General features: G+C 47.3%; 1 protein-coding gene across 2 annotated transcripts in view; it reads right to left on the bottom strand.

The window, feature by feature from the left end:
- The window catches only part of MYO5B (myosin VB), a 384,462-nt gene that overhangs the window by 166,618 nt on the left and 202,695 nt on the right, over nt 1-15,149 (bottom strand). For both annotated transcript variants that reach the window (XM_079943248.1, XM_079943249.1), the window contains exon 5: nt 106-262. In XM_079943248.1, the coding sequence (XP_079799374.1) occupies nt 106-262 (157 nt within the window). The remainder of the gene's footprint in view (nt 1-105; nt 263-15,149) is intronic.

Genomic DNA, 15,149 nt, shown 5'->3' with positions numbered 1-15,149 from the left:
CCAAGAACTCTGTGATCCGCCACGCGAGGCTGGACAGTCAAGCAGTCTTAGTGCCAGCAGAAGGGACTCCAGACAAGAAGGCCAAGGACATTTGGATGGCTTTACCTCCATGATGGGACTGGACGCCAGGACCTTCTCTTCGATGTTGGTGTCACTGGCCGAGCCACTAACCGTGGCGAAATAGCGCATGGCGTACTTGGCCGACACGGTCTTGCCGGCTCCAGACTCCCCGCTGACTATGATGGACTGGTTCTTCTCGTCTCTGCAAAGGAAAAAGCCTTGGTCAGTCGCTGGCCGTGGAAGGGCATGGTCGCCTTCCAATGACACTGTCGCCTTCCAGTGACACTGTTGACAAGGGCGCGAACCCAATCAGGAGCACCCCTCCCTCGTTTAGGAGTAAACGTGAGGGGCAGCGTAAAAACAGCCCACCTTCCTTCATACGCTTGCGTGCACAAGATCTGAAAGTGGGAGAAAGAAGCTCTGAGAAGGGCTTACAAATCCTATTTTATGACCTGAGGGAATGGGGATGTAGCCGTCGGGTCACTCTCCCAAGTTCTCTCTGGAGGCAGTATCCCATAGACCACTCCCTTCCAAAGACATCCCCTGAGAACTTACAGAAATATACACTTTCAGTTACATAATCTCGCCTTTCTGTTACATGCCCATCTTGTGCCACTTTCTTCAAGAGCAAGGTTCTTTTCTTCTCCTCTTGTATTTGAGCAGACACAGTTCTGAACATTTTTGTTCATGTAGATCTACCACAAAGGGCATGCTACTAGCCACCAGGCTAATCTTGCCTCAAGCTTCCCAGAAATTAGATAAACAGCTACGGATTGCAATAAGAGGGAGTTCAATCAGACTACATGGGAGGCAGAGAGCAGATACTCTACATCAGATAAAATGTATCTGTATGTATCCCTTTGAGACAGGTATGAGACAGACAAGTAATGGAAAACGTAGCCTATCTGGTCTCCAAGGAACATGGATGTTCAAGCAGGGAGTAAGAACAAACATCTGCGCCACGAGTTTGGGAAACGAATTGCTTGTAAGAGCTATACTCAGCCATCTACCTCCAGCCACAAATCCACTGCCAGGAGGAGGGCAGGCACTTTGCTTTCAAACTGCATACCTTTAACAGTGCCTGGCATAGAGAATACACCCGAGATAAAATATTATGTTGGAGGAGAAGCCAACTTAGGGATCAACCAGCCCTCTTCCTTTCCAGGTGAACAAACCGAGGAGTGTGAAGTCAGGTTTAGAACACAGGTCTCCTGGCACCAGCCCAGTACTCCTAACACCAGCTCCTGTGGCTTCCTGGGCAGGGCTGGCTACAGAAAGAACGGCCTGCCCCACCTCGGCAATTATCAGCACAGGTAGATTGTACCTGATCAGCACAGGTGAATGAATGTTGGCCCTGCTTCTGGGCCAACAGCTGAGAAGCTGAAAAAGTGGTGTGATGACACTGATGTTAACTAGAGGTGAACTAGAAAGACAGACAAAAACCGGCTTGAAAGGGGGGCCCCGGGGGAGAGTCAGGTGTGGTAGCCGGGCTGAAGAAACCTTAACCTTCAGCTGCTCTTCAAGGTCAGCGAAGAGCTGAGCAGTCTCCGCTCACACACCATCACTAAGTGGGGAGGGACTTGAGCGAATACAGATGGCGAGTAGATGCTATTGAGAAGATGAAGCTGAAAAAACCTCATCTTTCAAACTGGCTATACAACCAATTACCTGAAAAGCTACCTAGAATCTCACCTAGTATTTGGAGGATGGAACAAGAAGTGGCTTCCGGAGAGCCCTTGTAGTTCCAGGATACCACTGTCATGAGAGTGCTCTTCCTCTCCTTGGTTCTGTGAAAACTTCATACTGAAAGGGGGCCTCTAAGGAAGCCTGTGGGTGCTTACAGTTCCCATTCTCATCTGTTGTTTAAACTTTATATGACATCCACTGGACCCTGGGGACCAGGACAGGTGTCACCCCTCCTCTTCTCAACACCATCAAAATCAACTCCTTAGAGAACTGCTCAGAAGCACAACCATCCCAAGGGACTAGGCGTCTAACAAGCTGGGCTTTAGACCTATGAAAGAGAACCAAGTTTGATGCCACCTTTAAAACTACCTGAATCTGCAACAAGGAGAACTAAATTGCAGGAGCCATACCCAAACGTTTGGAGTTTTGCTCAAAGTCTGTACGTTTAACCTAAAAAGGATGAGCACAGGTTGTGGCTAAGACTTAGTCCTCCACAGAGAACCACATCGAATGGGGAGGTATATACTGTCCAAATAACTTAATAAGGATCCCCGGGAGCAATATGTGGATGCCAGGAGAGAATTAATCAGATTGGTGGGGGGCTGGGGGTCGTGAGAGCTGCCAGGCTCCCTGCGGCAACACAGCACACAGAGGGAACTGAACTGCAGAGACCCAGATAACATACTACATCTGGCACAAAAAAGGTGGCAGGCTTCCCTGGTGGCGCAGTGGTTAAGAGTCCGCCTGCCAATGCAGGGGACGTGGGTTCGTGCCCCGGTCCGGTAAGACCCCACATGCCGCGGAGCGGCTGGGCCCGTGAGCCATGGCCGTTGAGCCTGCGCTCCGCAACGGGAGAGGCCACAACAGTGAGAGGTCCGCGAACCGCAAAAAAAAAAAAAAAAAAAAGGTGGCACAGACCAGTGACACCTGTCACTTTTCACTTGCTGTGTCAAGATGGGCATTGCCCTGCGCATCACTGGGAAATGACTGAAAAGTCACATAGTGCTCAGGAAAGAGAATGACCCACACAAGAGGCAGAAAACTTTGAGGGCCAAGCAGGCTATTCCAAGTGTAAGGGGCCAGAAAGGCGAAAAGGCAGGGCTACTTCACGTGACAACAAAGTGTCAGGACCTCACAAAAAGAGGGAATCAAAGGCAGGGAAACAAAAAACTGGCAGGACATGGAAGCTAACTTTGGTGTTTTGATGAAAACGCATATATGTGGCCAAACTATTATCAGAGCTTATAAACATCCCCAAGTGTTTCAAATCTTTACACTTGAGGCTCTTGGGCATGAGGGAGTCTGGGCAACGACCATTAGTGCTAACGCCCAGCTAATTTGGTGGATAGTCAAACTGATGCCGATAAGACTAAAGTTAGGGAAATTCAACTCTTCTTAGACCAACAAGGACCGTTCAACAACTTCCCTTACTGAGACCAACTTAAAATATTTTTAAAAATGGATGATTTTTACTTAGTTCTACTGCACTTCTGCACACCCTACCTCCTCCCATTCTTAGTCTACTACGTGGCTGGGTGCACATTACATATCTGTACACTGTTTGTAACGGGATGAGGTGCAACAGCATCCTCAGTCTGTTCTACCCACATTAGCTTCGCTTCCAACTCAACTAGAGAACACGAGACCAGAATACGGGCAGTAAAAACAAACTTGATTTTGAACCTCACGTGCACTGGTTAGCTGTCTGACTTCAAGCAAGGTAGTTGACTTCCTGACCCTCAGATTATCTCAGTCCAGTCTCTTATGACTTTGATCCCCAACCATGCTCATGCTCTTCTAGGTGGTCACCTTGACTTAGGGTCCTAGGTCTCTAATTCATCCTAACATTCCTGCCAGATTAAATGTCTGAAGCACAGCTCTAATCATGCTCTCCCCGCTCAAAAAAAGTTAACTACTCATTGCTTACCGAATCAAGTCCAAACTCCTTAGTTGAACTCCTCCGCAATGCACATCCCAACGCTAAAACCCTTGACGAGCGTCGGCATACTATGGTGCTAAGAACAGAACACCAGGCTTTTGGTCTGAGGCTCTTGTCTGAGTCCTGGTTCAGCCATCGGCAGGCTCTTTGTAAGCCTTAACCACATGACAGAGGATACCCCCATCTTACAGATTTGCTGCAAGATTATATGAAACGATCTCTACGCTTTGCATAAGATGAGGGTATTACAGTCCAGACAAAATGAGCTACGCGTCAGTCTCTGAAACTGCACACTTTCCCGGCGCTGCCATTTATGGTTTTCCCCCACCTGAAATCGCCTTCAACATACACCCTTCTGCTGAAGTCCAACCTGTCTCAGGCAGCCCGGCAGGCCATGATTTCTCTGCCTTCTGAAGTCTCACGTCATCTGCTTTGTGCCACTTGTGAGGCATTGTCACCTCTCATCCCATATTGATGTCAGGCCCTGTGTGGTCACTTTACTTGCTGTGTGACCTTGGGTGACTTCTTTTCTCTGGGCCTCTGTCTTTGCATCTTGTAAAGTACAAGGTTGTGACATGGACTCCCCCAGTGATTTAATCTGTCTCTGACATTCGATGATTCTGTGATCAAAATTGTAACAGAAGTGTGGGTGGGGAAAAGCTCTCCGTTTCAAACTTCCATTACTTAGGGCTGGTCGTGGGGGAGACATTTATGAGTGTGGAATTCTACCCAGTGTCCTTCAGAAACACAGCCAAGGTATGGCTCCATCCATTCGGCCGAGTTACAGACATGACTTTGTTTTCAGTCAGTCCTTTTCTCCTGAGCCCAGTGAGGTTCCCTTTACAGGCATTCCTTGGAGATATTGCAGGTTCGTTTCCAGACCACCACAATAAGGCAAATATCCCAATAAAGAGAATATCCCAATAAAGCATCACATGAAGTTTTTGGTTTCCCAGTACATGTAAGTTATGTTCACACTATACTGTAGTCTATTAAGTGCACAATAGCACTATGTCTATAAAAAAACAATGTACATCCCTTCATTTAAAAACACTTTATTGCAAAAAAAAAAAAAGTGCTAACCACCATCTGAGCCTTCGGCCAGCTGTAATCTTTTTGCTCGGGGGGGGGCGTCCTGCTGCTGACTGAGCAGAGTGGTGGTGCTGAAGCCTGGGACGGCTGGGACCGTTTCTTAAAACAAGACCACAGTGCAGTTTGCTGCAGCGACTGACTCCTCCTTTCACTTGAACACTTAGAGCCACTGTAGGGTTATTAATTGGCCTAAGTTCAATATTGTGTCTCGGGAAATAGGGAGGCCCGAGGAGAGGGGGAGAGATGCGGCAAGGGCCGGTTGGAGGAACAGGCAAAACACACAAAACATTTATCAATTAACTTCACCCTCTTACGTGGGTGTGGTTCGTAGCACCCCAAAATAATTACAATGGTCACATCAAAGATAGTTGATCGCAGATCACGGTAACAAATAGAATAATTGTGGAAAAGTTTGAAATACTTCAAGAATTACCAAAATGTGACACAGAGACTTGAAGTGAGTAAAAATGGTGCCGATAGACTTGCTTGACACAGGGTTGCCATGAACCTTCAGTTTGTAAAAAAAAAGAAAAAAGGCATTATCTGTGAAGCACAATACAGCAAAGGGCAATAAAACAAGGTCTGCCTGTATTTAGAAAAATTAACCCATGGCCATGGCATTTCATGCCGTGAAATACCAGCCGTTACTCAGGCCCAGGCTGTCTTCAGGAGGCAGCACCACCCGAAGCAGGAAAAGCCCCTTGAAGGCCTCTGCGTCAGGCAAGAGCACAGGATTCCCGGTCAGGTACCAGCCACTCTCCAGCTTCCAACACGTGCACCACAGACTTTCCCTGGTTCACACTGGAATCCCTGTCTTTGACATCTGAGAGGCAGGATTTAATCGCTGCTAAGCCACCTGCTCTTCTGGTAAAAGTTTCCCACCAAATCACTGCAGCACTTGAAGCTCCCTGAGCAAGGCCAACCTCTCTCCCCGTCCCCATTTTTGGAGAGTGGAAAAGGAGGCTGTCCAGGCACCTGAGGTCCACACTGCAGAGGACTGATCAGCCAGGGAGACACTGCGGGAACTGCGGGGACACCCCGCTGAAGGGTTGCCTTGTTCAGGTTTCCTGCATCACCCGTGGCCTCCCCATCAGCAATGTGCACACAGAACCATCAGGAAAGCACTGCTTCAGCCGATTCTGACTGAGAGAAGCCCTGGCTGTGACAAAGAGGCCAGGCCCCCCACCTGCGGACGGGTGCGGCACCACCATCCTCCCACCTGGAACCCCCTGTTCTAACTGCCACAGTGCGTCCACACATCAGTCACTGAACTGAGAGCTCCCGGAGGGCGGGCACTTGCTTCAACCTTGAACCTGCAGGGCTCCTGGGGCCGAAGCCTCACCGTCACTTCCCGTGCCCCAATCCAGGCCTTCTCTGTGTAAGTGGCACCAGCCTCCACTCACCCACTTCAGCCAGAAACCTGGAGTCACTGTGGATTCCTCCCTTTCCCTCCAGACAGCATGCCCTATTGAATTCACCTCCCAGTACAGACCGCTCTCGTCTCTGGACCTCCTTGTGCCAGCCATCATCTCTGACAAGCATTGCAATAGCAGCTTTCTAATCCTCACTGTCATCCTGCTGTAAGGCAACCTTTTTTTTTTTTTTTGCGGTACGCGGGCCTCTCACTGTTGTGGCCTCTCCTGCTGCAGAGCACAGGCTCCGGACGCGCAGGCTCAGCAGCCATGGCTCACGGGCCCAGCCGCTCCGCGGCATGTGGGATCTTCCCGGACTGGGGCACGAACCCGTGTCCCCTGCATCGGCAGGAGGACCCTCAACCACTGCGCCACCAGGGAAGCCCTGTAAGGCAACCTTTTCATATGACCTTTTGTCGTGAATATTGGATCAAACCTCTCCCCCTGCTTTAAGCCGTCCAATGGCACCCCTCTGCCTCCAAGCTCCCAGCTCTGGGATCATGTTCAATACCCCCCGTGAAGCAGCACCTCTCTTTCCAGCTTTATCACGCGCCACTCTTCTCTTTGTTCATGACGCTCAAGCCACACAGGGCTTGTTTCTTTATTCCTTCCTACTTCACAGCTGTCTGAAGCTATTCCAGTTCAAACTTATTTTCCCTTCTTTGACCTCACAACTCTTAATGCCTGGTACTCAATCATACTCTGATGGCGGCTCACGCCTTACTACTTTTCATGGTAATTCATGACCACCACCTACTCACATCATGCTTGAATGGTGTACAAAACTCTTGGCCATGTTATCTCTCGCTTAGGACTCACGAGACTATTGGTGCCAGAACTTCTCATTTTAAAGAGGATAAAACTGAAGTTTGGAAAGGCCGAGTGATCTTCCCAGAGTTCTCAGCTAGTAAGACACCAAGTGCACATTTGAACACAGGCTTCCTCACCCCTGTACAATTTCCCACTGGGTTATGCTGTGACATCTCTGTATCACCACTACAGCCCCTTCATGTGTAATCAAGCATCCATTAGTGAAGCCCCCTAACAAATCTAGCCTCGGTTAGGACATTAGACATAAAGCAGGTGTTCTGTGTCCTCAGTGCTGGCTGGCGTAGCATCACCTCCTCAGCTGAAACATCACTTCTTCAGAAGCCCTCCCCTGACCACCCTACTTTCAGAGCATTCAGCATACAATTTACTAATACTTTACTGATCTACTTAGTAGTCCTTCTACCGTTGCCTTCCCCACTAGATGGTAAGTTCCATGATGGCCAATCTCAGATGCAGGGCTTGGATGGGCAGGCCAGCACCTGGATTGTGTCAAGAAAAGAGCCCTAGTAAGGGCTGTCATGTATGGTGGTCTATACAGGCTGAGGCCAGGGTCTGGTGCCCCCTAGAGATGTGCAACTTACCGCCTGCAAACCAAACTTGGTGGTTCCTGCCCTGAGTTCAGTTTCCCCAGCTCGCTCATGGGAAGGGGGCTGACAGCAGGGGCCTCAATCCTCAGGCAGGTGCGACTCTCTTTCCCTGGATTGGGCACTCCCTGAGAGAGGTGAAGAGGTGGGAACAAAACCCGGACACACAGTGGAGGTGCGAAACAGGAGGGAGGGAAAGCCTGGCTCAGACGCAGTAGGAAGGATGCCCTGTCTCTGAACACATCATTAAGTCCCTCCATCGTTTCTTCCTCCAGTAACAAATCATCTGAAAATTTAGGTGCGTCAGTAGAATATATTCTATTCACTAATGGGATAATCAATCTACTGTCTCTTGCCTGTCTATATCTGTCTAGTCTCTAATGATATTTTCAACACCATCATCACAATGCAGGCCATCTACTATGGTTAAAAAAGAAAAAGAACTGCACCAGAGAATGGGGATACAAAGAATTTTTAATCAAGAATTTCTGTTGAACAAAGATATTTGTGTCAGTACCAGGGACAGAGTTAATAACTGGGAGACAGACTAAGAAAACAATGGAAATGAACCTTAGAAGCAATGCCAGCTAAAAAAAAATGACAGTACTATATACGGTATGACACTCTTAGAAACTCAACAAGAAAAAAGAAACAGGATGCTTAGGGATACAAACACAACTATATTAATACAAAATGATATCAAAACCCCATCAGAATGGGGGAAGTCATGTAACGCCAGGTAGAAGGCAGAATCAGACTGGCGGAAATAAAACTGGGTTCTGTGGGGAGGGAAAAGTAAGATCTGGGGACAGAGACAGGTGAGGATGGAGGTAAAGTTAGGTGAGAAGGATACAGAAAATTACAGTGAGGCAGTTGTGGGCTCAAAACAGAGCCATACAGTTACAGTGAGTCTAAAGTTAAAGATTTCCTCTCCAGGTTGGGGCACTAGAAAGAACAGTCCTGCTGTGAGAAGGGGCTGGGGAAGAAAGCTCCAAGCTAGAGATTCTATGAAGCCTGCCAACAAGAGAGCCTGGCTCAAAGTGGGAAGGAGGACATATGTCCTGGCCAGCTAGAGGGAGGGCACCTATGTGAGGGGTCCTCCAGGCTCACGGCCCAAGCAGGCCCTGGGCTCTAGGTGTGAGGGAGGCAGACAAGCATCTCTGAGCACCTCTGCCATCAGGCACTAATGTCCTACACTGCCACCCTCCCAGGGAGCGTTGTGTGCTCACAGCCCAGAACTCAAGCCATTCAAGAAGGCGGCCATAAATATTCACGGAAAACTGCTTAACGGGTAGTTAACAGTCAGAGTCCTAAGTGTCTACTAAGATGAAATTGAACCTTCTTACAGTGCAGGAGCTAAGTACTTAGTGCATTTCATACCCAAGTATCATTTTTCCTCTTCAATATCAATTTCACAGTGGCCTTCCGAGTGTTAAGTTCTGTTTATAAACCTCCTAGGTGTAGTGTGATACAGGTAGTAGCAAAATGAATCCATCTCCTTCCACTTACTCGCTGTTCCCAGGAGAGGCTGTCTCCTCTCAGATGTGAACGCACCACAGAAAGAACCTCTGGGAACTCAGTCAAGCTCACCCCTCACTGGAAGATACGCAGGGCAGAGTGAGACAAACTGGGTGGGGGGCTCCTGGGTGTGAACGGGGATGTGCCAACTTCTCCGCTTTTAAACGAAAGGGCTGGAAGATGATCCTTAAGACCTCCTGCTATTCCTGAACTCTGATTCTAGATCCAGGTTATAGCTGAGCTGTGCGATACTCCACATCAACTGCAGCTACCCGCTAATTTTGAAGATATACCTTGAAACTCAGAAATCTGTGGGTTTAGATGAAGGTGAGCAACAGAGGCAAATGTTTCCTGTGATTTTAAACTTTACAGAATTATTTTGTTTAATGTTATCATTAGCTGGGGGTAAACTATGATGTACACATATTTGTACCCTACAGAACCAAATAAACGCTTTTCAAGCTCTATTGCATTGGGTGCTGGAAACTATTTTGCAGTGAAGGAACACATTCAAGCAATACTCAGGTAAAAAAGGCTTCTCGTTGGTCAGTAGTCCAGCTAGTTAGTATCTGAAGCCAGGTGCATCTGAGCACCTCAGTCTAAAGCTCATCCTCTTTCTCTACACTGCACTCTCTCTGCCAAGCTACCAGTAAGATACAAGGTCTTTTACGATTTCTCGTATACTTACTGCCTCATCCATTCATCTTTTAAATATTAGGGCATCCCTGCAAGTCAATTTCAGCATCTCCTCTCATTTCTCCAGGTTGCCTCTAACGTGATCTCATCTTTCCTCATGACTACAGCTGCCACCCAAAAGCTGTCCACACTCAGATATATCTCCCCAACCCAGCTGTCTCCCAAGAGCCAAGCACATCCGCACAACTGCCCTCTGGACAATGATACTCATCCTTTCTCTCCGGGATTCTTCCACAGCATCATAGCTGGTCCCCCTGTGCCTATTTTAGCCCCTACTCAATCCATTCTCCTCATTGCCATTGGAAAGATACTTCCAAAACACTCATTTGACTGTATGTAGGTCTCGCTAAGCACCCTCTCATGAGACACTGTGGCCTGTGGGATGCCTTTAGCGTCTTCAGCATTCCAGGCCCTTGGTGATCTATTCCAAGAGGCCATTCCAGGCAGAGGTGTCAGGCTGTGCAAAGGGTGGGAAAGCACAAGCAGTGCTCAGGGAAGAGGGTGAAGTTTAGGGCACTAAGACCCCAACAGGCAAGTCACGGCCTCTGGCAACAATTTGACTGCAAAGAACCATCATTTGTTCATCAGCCCTGGCTGTATATTAGAAACACCTGTGGAACTTACGAAACTCCCCCTCCTGGATTCCACAGCAGACCAACTGGATCACAGTCTCTGGAGGTGGGGCCCAGATATTTGTTTTTTTTTTAATTCCACAAGTGATTCTGATGTTCTGCTACAACATTAGTTCTGCTACAACATTAGTTCTGCTAGGGTTAAGAACCACCGCTCAACAGCTTAATTAAATGGGTCACTATATAAATATGTTCAGGTACTTGTTGAAATTCAAATACCTTGTGAATTATTCATGGTTGATATCAGCCTAATACCATGTAACACTGAACGTAAAACAACGATTAGCTACACAGAGGCTCAGGGGCTACACAGTCCTTAATGTGTGAATTTATTAACCATTTTTCCTGGCTGCAAACGATAGGAGCCTTTACATTTAAGTCTACGCTCCAGCTAATGGCTTATGATAAATCACCTAGAAATCAAAGCAGAGTCTCCTCATTAACTGGATTTACATTGTTGATGCCCACAGAGTTGAAATAATAGTGGAGACTGGTTAGAAGCACGCAGATGCACACACACTACAAGGGGTGTGCTGCTGCTGGCTAATGCCTATAGCTGGGGAAAAGAGACGGCTCTGCCCTATCCCTGCTTCAGGTGTTCTTTACCTGGGGCCCACACATTCCCAACAGGCCCATGAACACAATTCAGGGGGACCCGTGAACTTAAATGGAATAAAAAAAGCACATCTTTATTTAGTTTTTACTAAATTTTAACAACTTTAACATTTTCTTCAGTTAAGAATAGAGCCAAAAATTATACAAGTGAATTTATAAAACAGAAACAGACTCACAGACATAGAAGACAAACTTATGGTTACCAAAGGGGAAAGCAGGGGGAGGGATAAATTAGGAGTTTGGGATTAACAGATACACACTACTATATATAAAATAGATAAACAACAAGGTCCTACTGTATGGTACAGGGAACTATATTCAATACCTTGTAATAACCTATAATGGTAAAGAATCTGAAAAAGAGAATTATATATATATAAAATGGAATCACTTTGCTGTACACCAGAAACTAACACAACATTGTAAATCAACTATACTTCAATTTAAAAAAATAAAGAAAACAAAAGAATATAGTCAAAAACAGAGAGAATAGGAAGAACCTGTGACTGACACCATATTACAGTTGCTGCAGATACCATTAAATATTTACACTCACCACTACTTCAAAATGATGGTTATTATTAGATCTGCCACTAATGCATTAACCATGCCTTATATTTATCACAAACTCCTAAAATATTTTGATAATTTCAATATAATCAGTCCTTTGTAATTGTACATATTATATTTGATACATTTAAATGTTTTAAATGGAACAAAAATGGTGAAGAACCCCTGAACCTCTTTTCAAAGTGTTCTTCTTTTCTTTTCTTTTCCTGATTGCAAAATCCTGCCTCTTTACACAGCATTAATGACGACTTTCAAGGAAACCATGCTTACATTTCACCAGTCCTGCTGCATTTTCCAAGAGCCAATCAGAAACACCACTAAGTGTACTTGGTAGAGGTGGGAGGCAGATTTCAGAGACCCCCTAGGGTATGGGGCAAGGCTCTCTCCACTGGAAAACATTGTAGCTTAAGCCATAAAGTTGATATATAAACTTTCAGGCCTTAAAACTGAAGCTTACTAGAAGACTAAGTGGCACTCTCACACTGTCTGCATCTTACCGCCCTTAACAGTCCAACACCGCCCTTTGGGAATGCAAGGATTTTGAGATGTACTTTCTAATAAGTTCCTGGGTGATGCGGATGCTGCTGGTCTGGGCACCCTGAGAATCATTATCCCTTTGCTGGTTTGAAATTTCATGATTCTCTTATGTGGCCATGAAATTATATCGCACCTGGGCCTGAAGCTGCATCTGCCTTGGTTATTTTGGGGAGCCTACTCCAGTGTGTAAGGGCTGGCTCAAAAGGCAGTGTTTGTGCGCCCGTCTCCCCGCCTCCAGTTGCCAAAAGGGTCTCACAGGCCTCCGTTCAGAGGCACTCTTCACTGAGTTCTGCTCTCTCTGGACCCTTCCTCTCCTGAATGCAGCCACCCCAGCCTCGTGGCCCAGAAACCGCTTGTCCAACCTTTCAAGTATGAAACGCTCAGCACCGGGTGGGGATGGGAAAGGAGGAGGACAGGTGCTCAGCACTGGGTAGCGTCAGGAACTGCCAAGCCCTACGGCAGACGGTGGACATACCAGAGTCTGGTGCCGAGAAGGCATTCAATATTTCACGATGAAGGAACAGATACTGTAGGTGGAAAAAGAGAATGCGAAAGAGTTTGGCTACGGAAAGGTACTGCTAATTGCTGTCATTTGTGTCAGCTATTTAATATTTATGCCCAAATTATCATGTAGCACAATGATTATGAACATCATTAAACATGTTAGACTAATTCTGCTGTAGGCTTTACTCAGCTACAAAAATAAATGCTCCACCTTCACAGTGTTTTCCCTACACAGCTTAAAAAAATGAGACCACTACTGCCAGGCACAAACCCACAGACCTGAGCCACGAGGAAGCTGACTGCCTTAGGAATCTCACTTATGACCCACTAGCCGTAAACTAGAGCGCCAAAGGCAAGTAAAATAAGGGGGACCATGCGGGTGTGGGTTTGACTACAACGCACTGGAGCCTAAGCATCAGTTAAGCAGGGCAGTAAAGCCTTTAAGAAAAAGACGTGATAAAGGAACCAGGGAAACTCAGGGCAAAGCAAGTCTCTGCAACTTGCAGATAAAGGCAGTGGAAACTACGGCTCCAAGACACACTGGATAGGGGGGTTGATACAGGATAGAGAACTCATGCCTTTCTTGAGGGCAAAGGTCAGCGGGGGGCGGTCAGTGGCACAAGTGGGAAGCTAGCAGGAGAAGTTCCAGGGTCGATATCCATGTTCTGCTAACAGATCTATAAGGGAAGAGCTTTTCCATTCTTCGCCCTTCAACGGGGGCTCTAAGCAGGCAAGGAGTATGTGTATAGGATTCTTAGACAACACAGAACTGGAGAATAAAGGGCAGCATTTGCTTTTCTATGTAGTTTCCTTTGATATGAAATGCAGTCTCCTATGACAAAGTAGCCAAGGTGTTGAACGTGGAGCACTTCAGTTACCTGTTTCCATAATGAGCTCTAGTTTATAAAAGAGCTTGGCTGTTGTTTACTTTGCTGTGTCTCCGCCCTCACCATCCTCTTTCTTAGTGTAAACACACCCACGCTCCTTCCACTTCCTGCTTTTAGTCACTTCATAGCATCACCCAAAGAGGGTACAGAGTAGAACGCGAGGGAATATGGCACAGGGAAGGGCTTCACTTGACCGGACCAAAGGTTCTCCTCGGCTGCCTCCATCCCAGGTGGCCCAGGGAGCTGCCCCGGCACCAGGTTTGAGGTGGAATTCCCACCACCTTCTGCACTCTCCAGCCTCACCAGGGACCCCATGTCCAGCGGACCACACTGAGACAGACTGACACACAGGACTATGAAGAGCGGGAGACTAGGAAAACACAGCAGTCAGCGTACAGCAGCCAAGCTGTGAGAAATCTGAGCCGGGGCTGGGGCTGGGGCCAGCAGAGGAATCAGCCCGACCCCATGAGCTTCACCTCCACCGGCAGAACCAGCACCACAATTACAAGTTGTAAGGAAGCTGCCGTCAGCTCCAAGAAACACAAAACCTTTGTAGGTGCAGTCAAATGGCACTATTCATGCTCTCCCACATTCAGCCACACTTTCTTTTTACCTCTTTCTCACTGTATTTTTCTTTAGGGGGAATTCTCTCTCAGTCTCCTTCCCCCAGTTTCTTTTCTTTTTAAATGTATTTGTTTATTTATTTATTTTTGGCTGCGTTGGGTCTTTGTTGCCGCGTGTGGGCTTTCTCTAGTTGTGGCGAGCGGGGGCTACTCTTCGTTGCAGTGCCCGGGCTTCTCGTTGCAGAGCACGGGCTCTAGACGTGTGGGCTTCAGTAGTTGTGGCACACGGGCTCAGTAGTTGTGGCTCGGGGGCTCTAGAGCACAGGCTCAGTAGTTGTGGTGCACGGGCTTAGGTGCTCCGTGGCATGTGGGATCTTACCGGCCCAGGGATTGAACCCGTGTCCCCTGCATTGGCAGGCGGATTCTTAACCACTGCACCACGAGCGAAGTCCCTCCTTCCCTCAGTTTCATACTCAAATCTTATCTATCCCTCCAGGACTAATGAAAAGGCCATCTTCCAGGAAACCTGCCCTGAAAATCCAGCTGGAAGTAGGTGCTGCTACTCTCCTCTCCCCCCATGGAGGAAACAGGCAAAAAAAGCTGCATGACTTGTTGGAAGCCACTCTAGGTTAAGTTGCAGAGCCCCAGCTGGACATCCAGCCCAGCATTCTTTCTACCAGGTGTTCAACCATATGAGAGGCTGCTTCATAAAACAATCTGTTTCAGACTGAAGGCGTTCAAGCAAACACAGAACCAAACTCATGGCTTAGTAGATAATGTTGGTATTATCTACATGTAACTGCTGGGCTCAGAGCAAACACACAATGAATGGTCGCTCTGGTTATTTACCAAGAGCACGCTCATTCATGGGTCTCTTTAGTACAACGTCCCAAGTCTGTGTGTCCTGGGATACCCACTGGGTCCCTAGACAGTTCTGAGTCCTCAAAAGAAAGACTCACTTTAATGGACTGAAGAAAACCTAATAATGGAAAGCAAGTCAATTATTCATTACGCTGTCAGGAA

The sequence above is a fragment of the Stenella coeruleoalba genome (assembly GCF_951394435.1).
Source record: "Stenella coeruleoalba genome assembly, chromosome: 14".
Lineage (NCBI taxonomy): Eukaryota > Metazoa > Chordata > Mammalia > Artiodactyla > Delphinidae > Stenella > Stenella coeruleoalba.
Note: the sequence above shows the minus strand (reverse complement) of the source record. Positions and strands in the feature narration are given on the sequence as shown.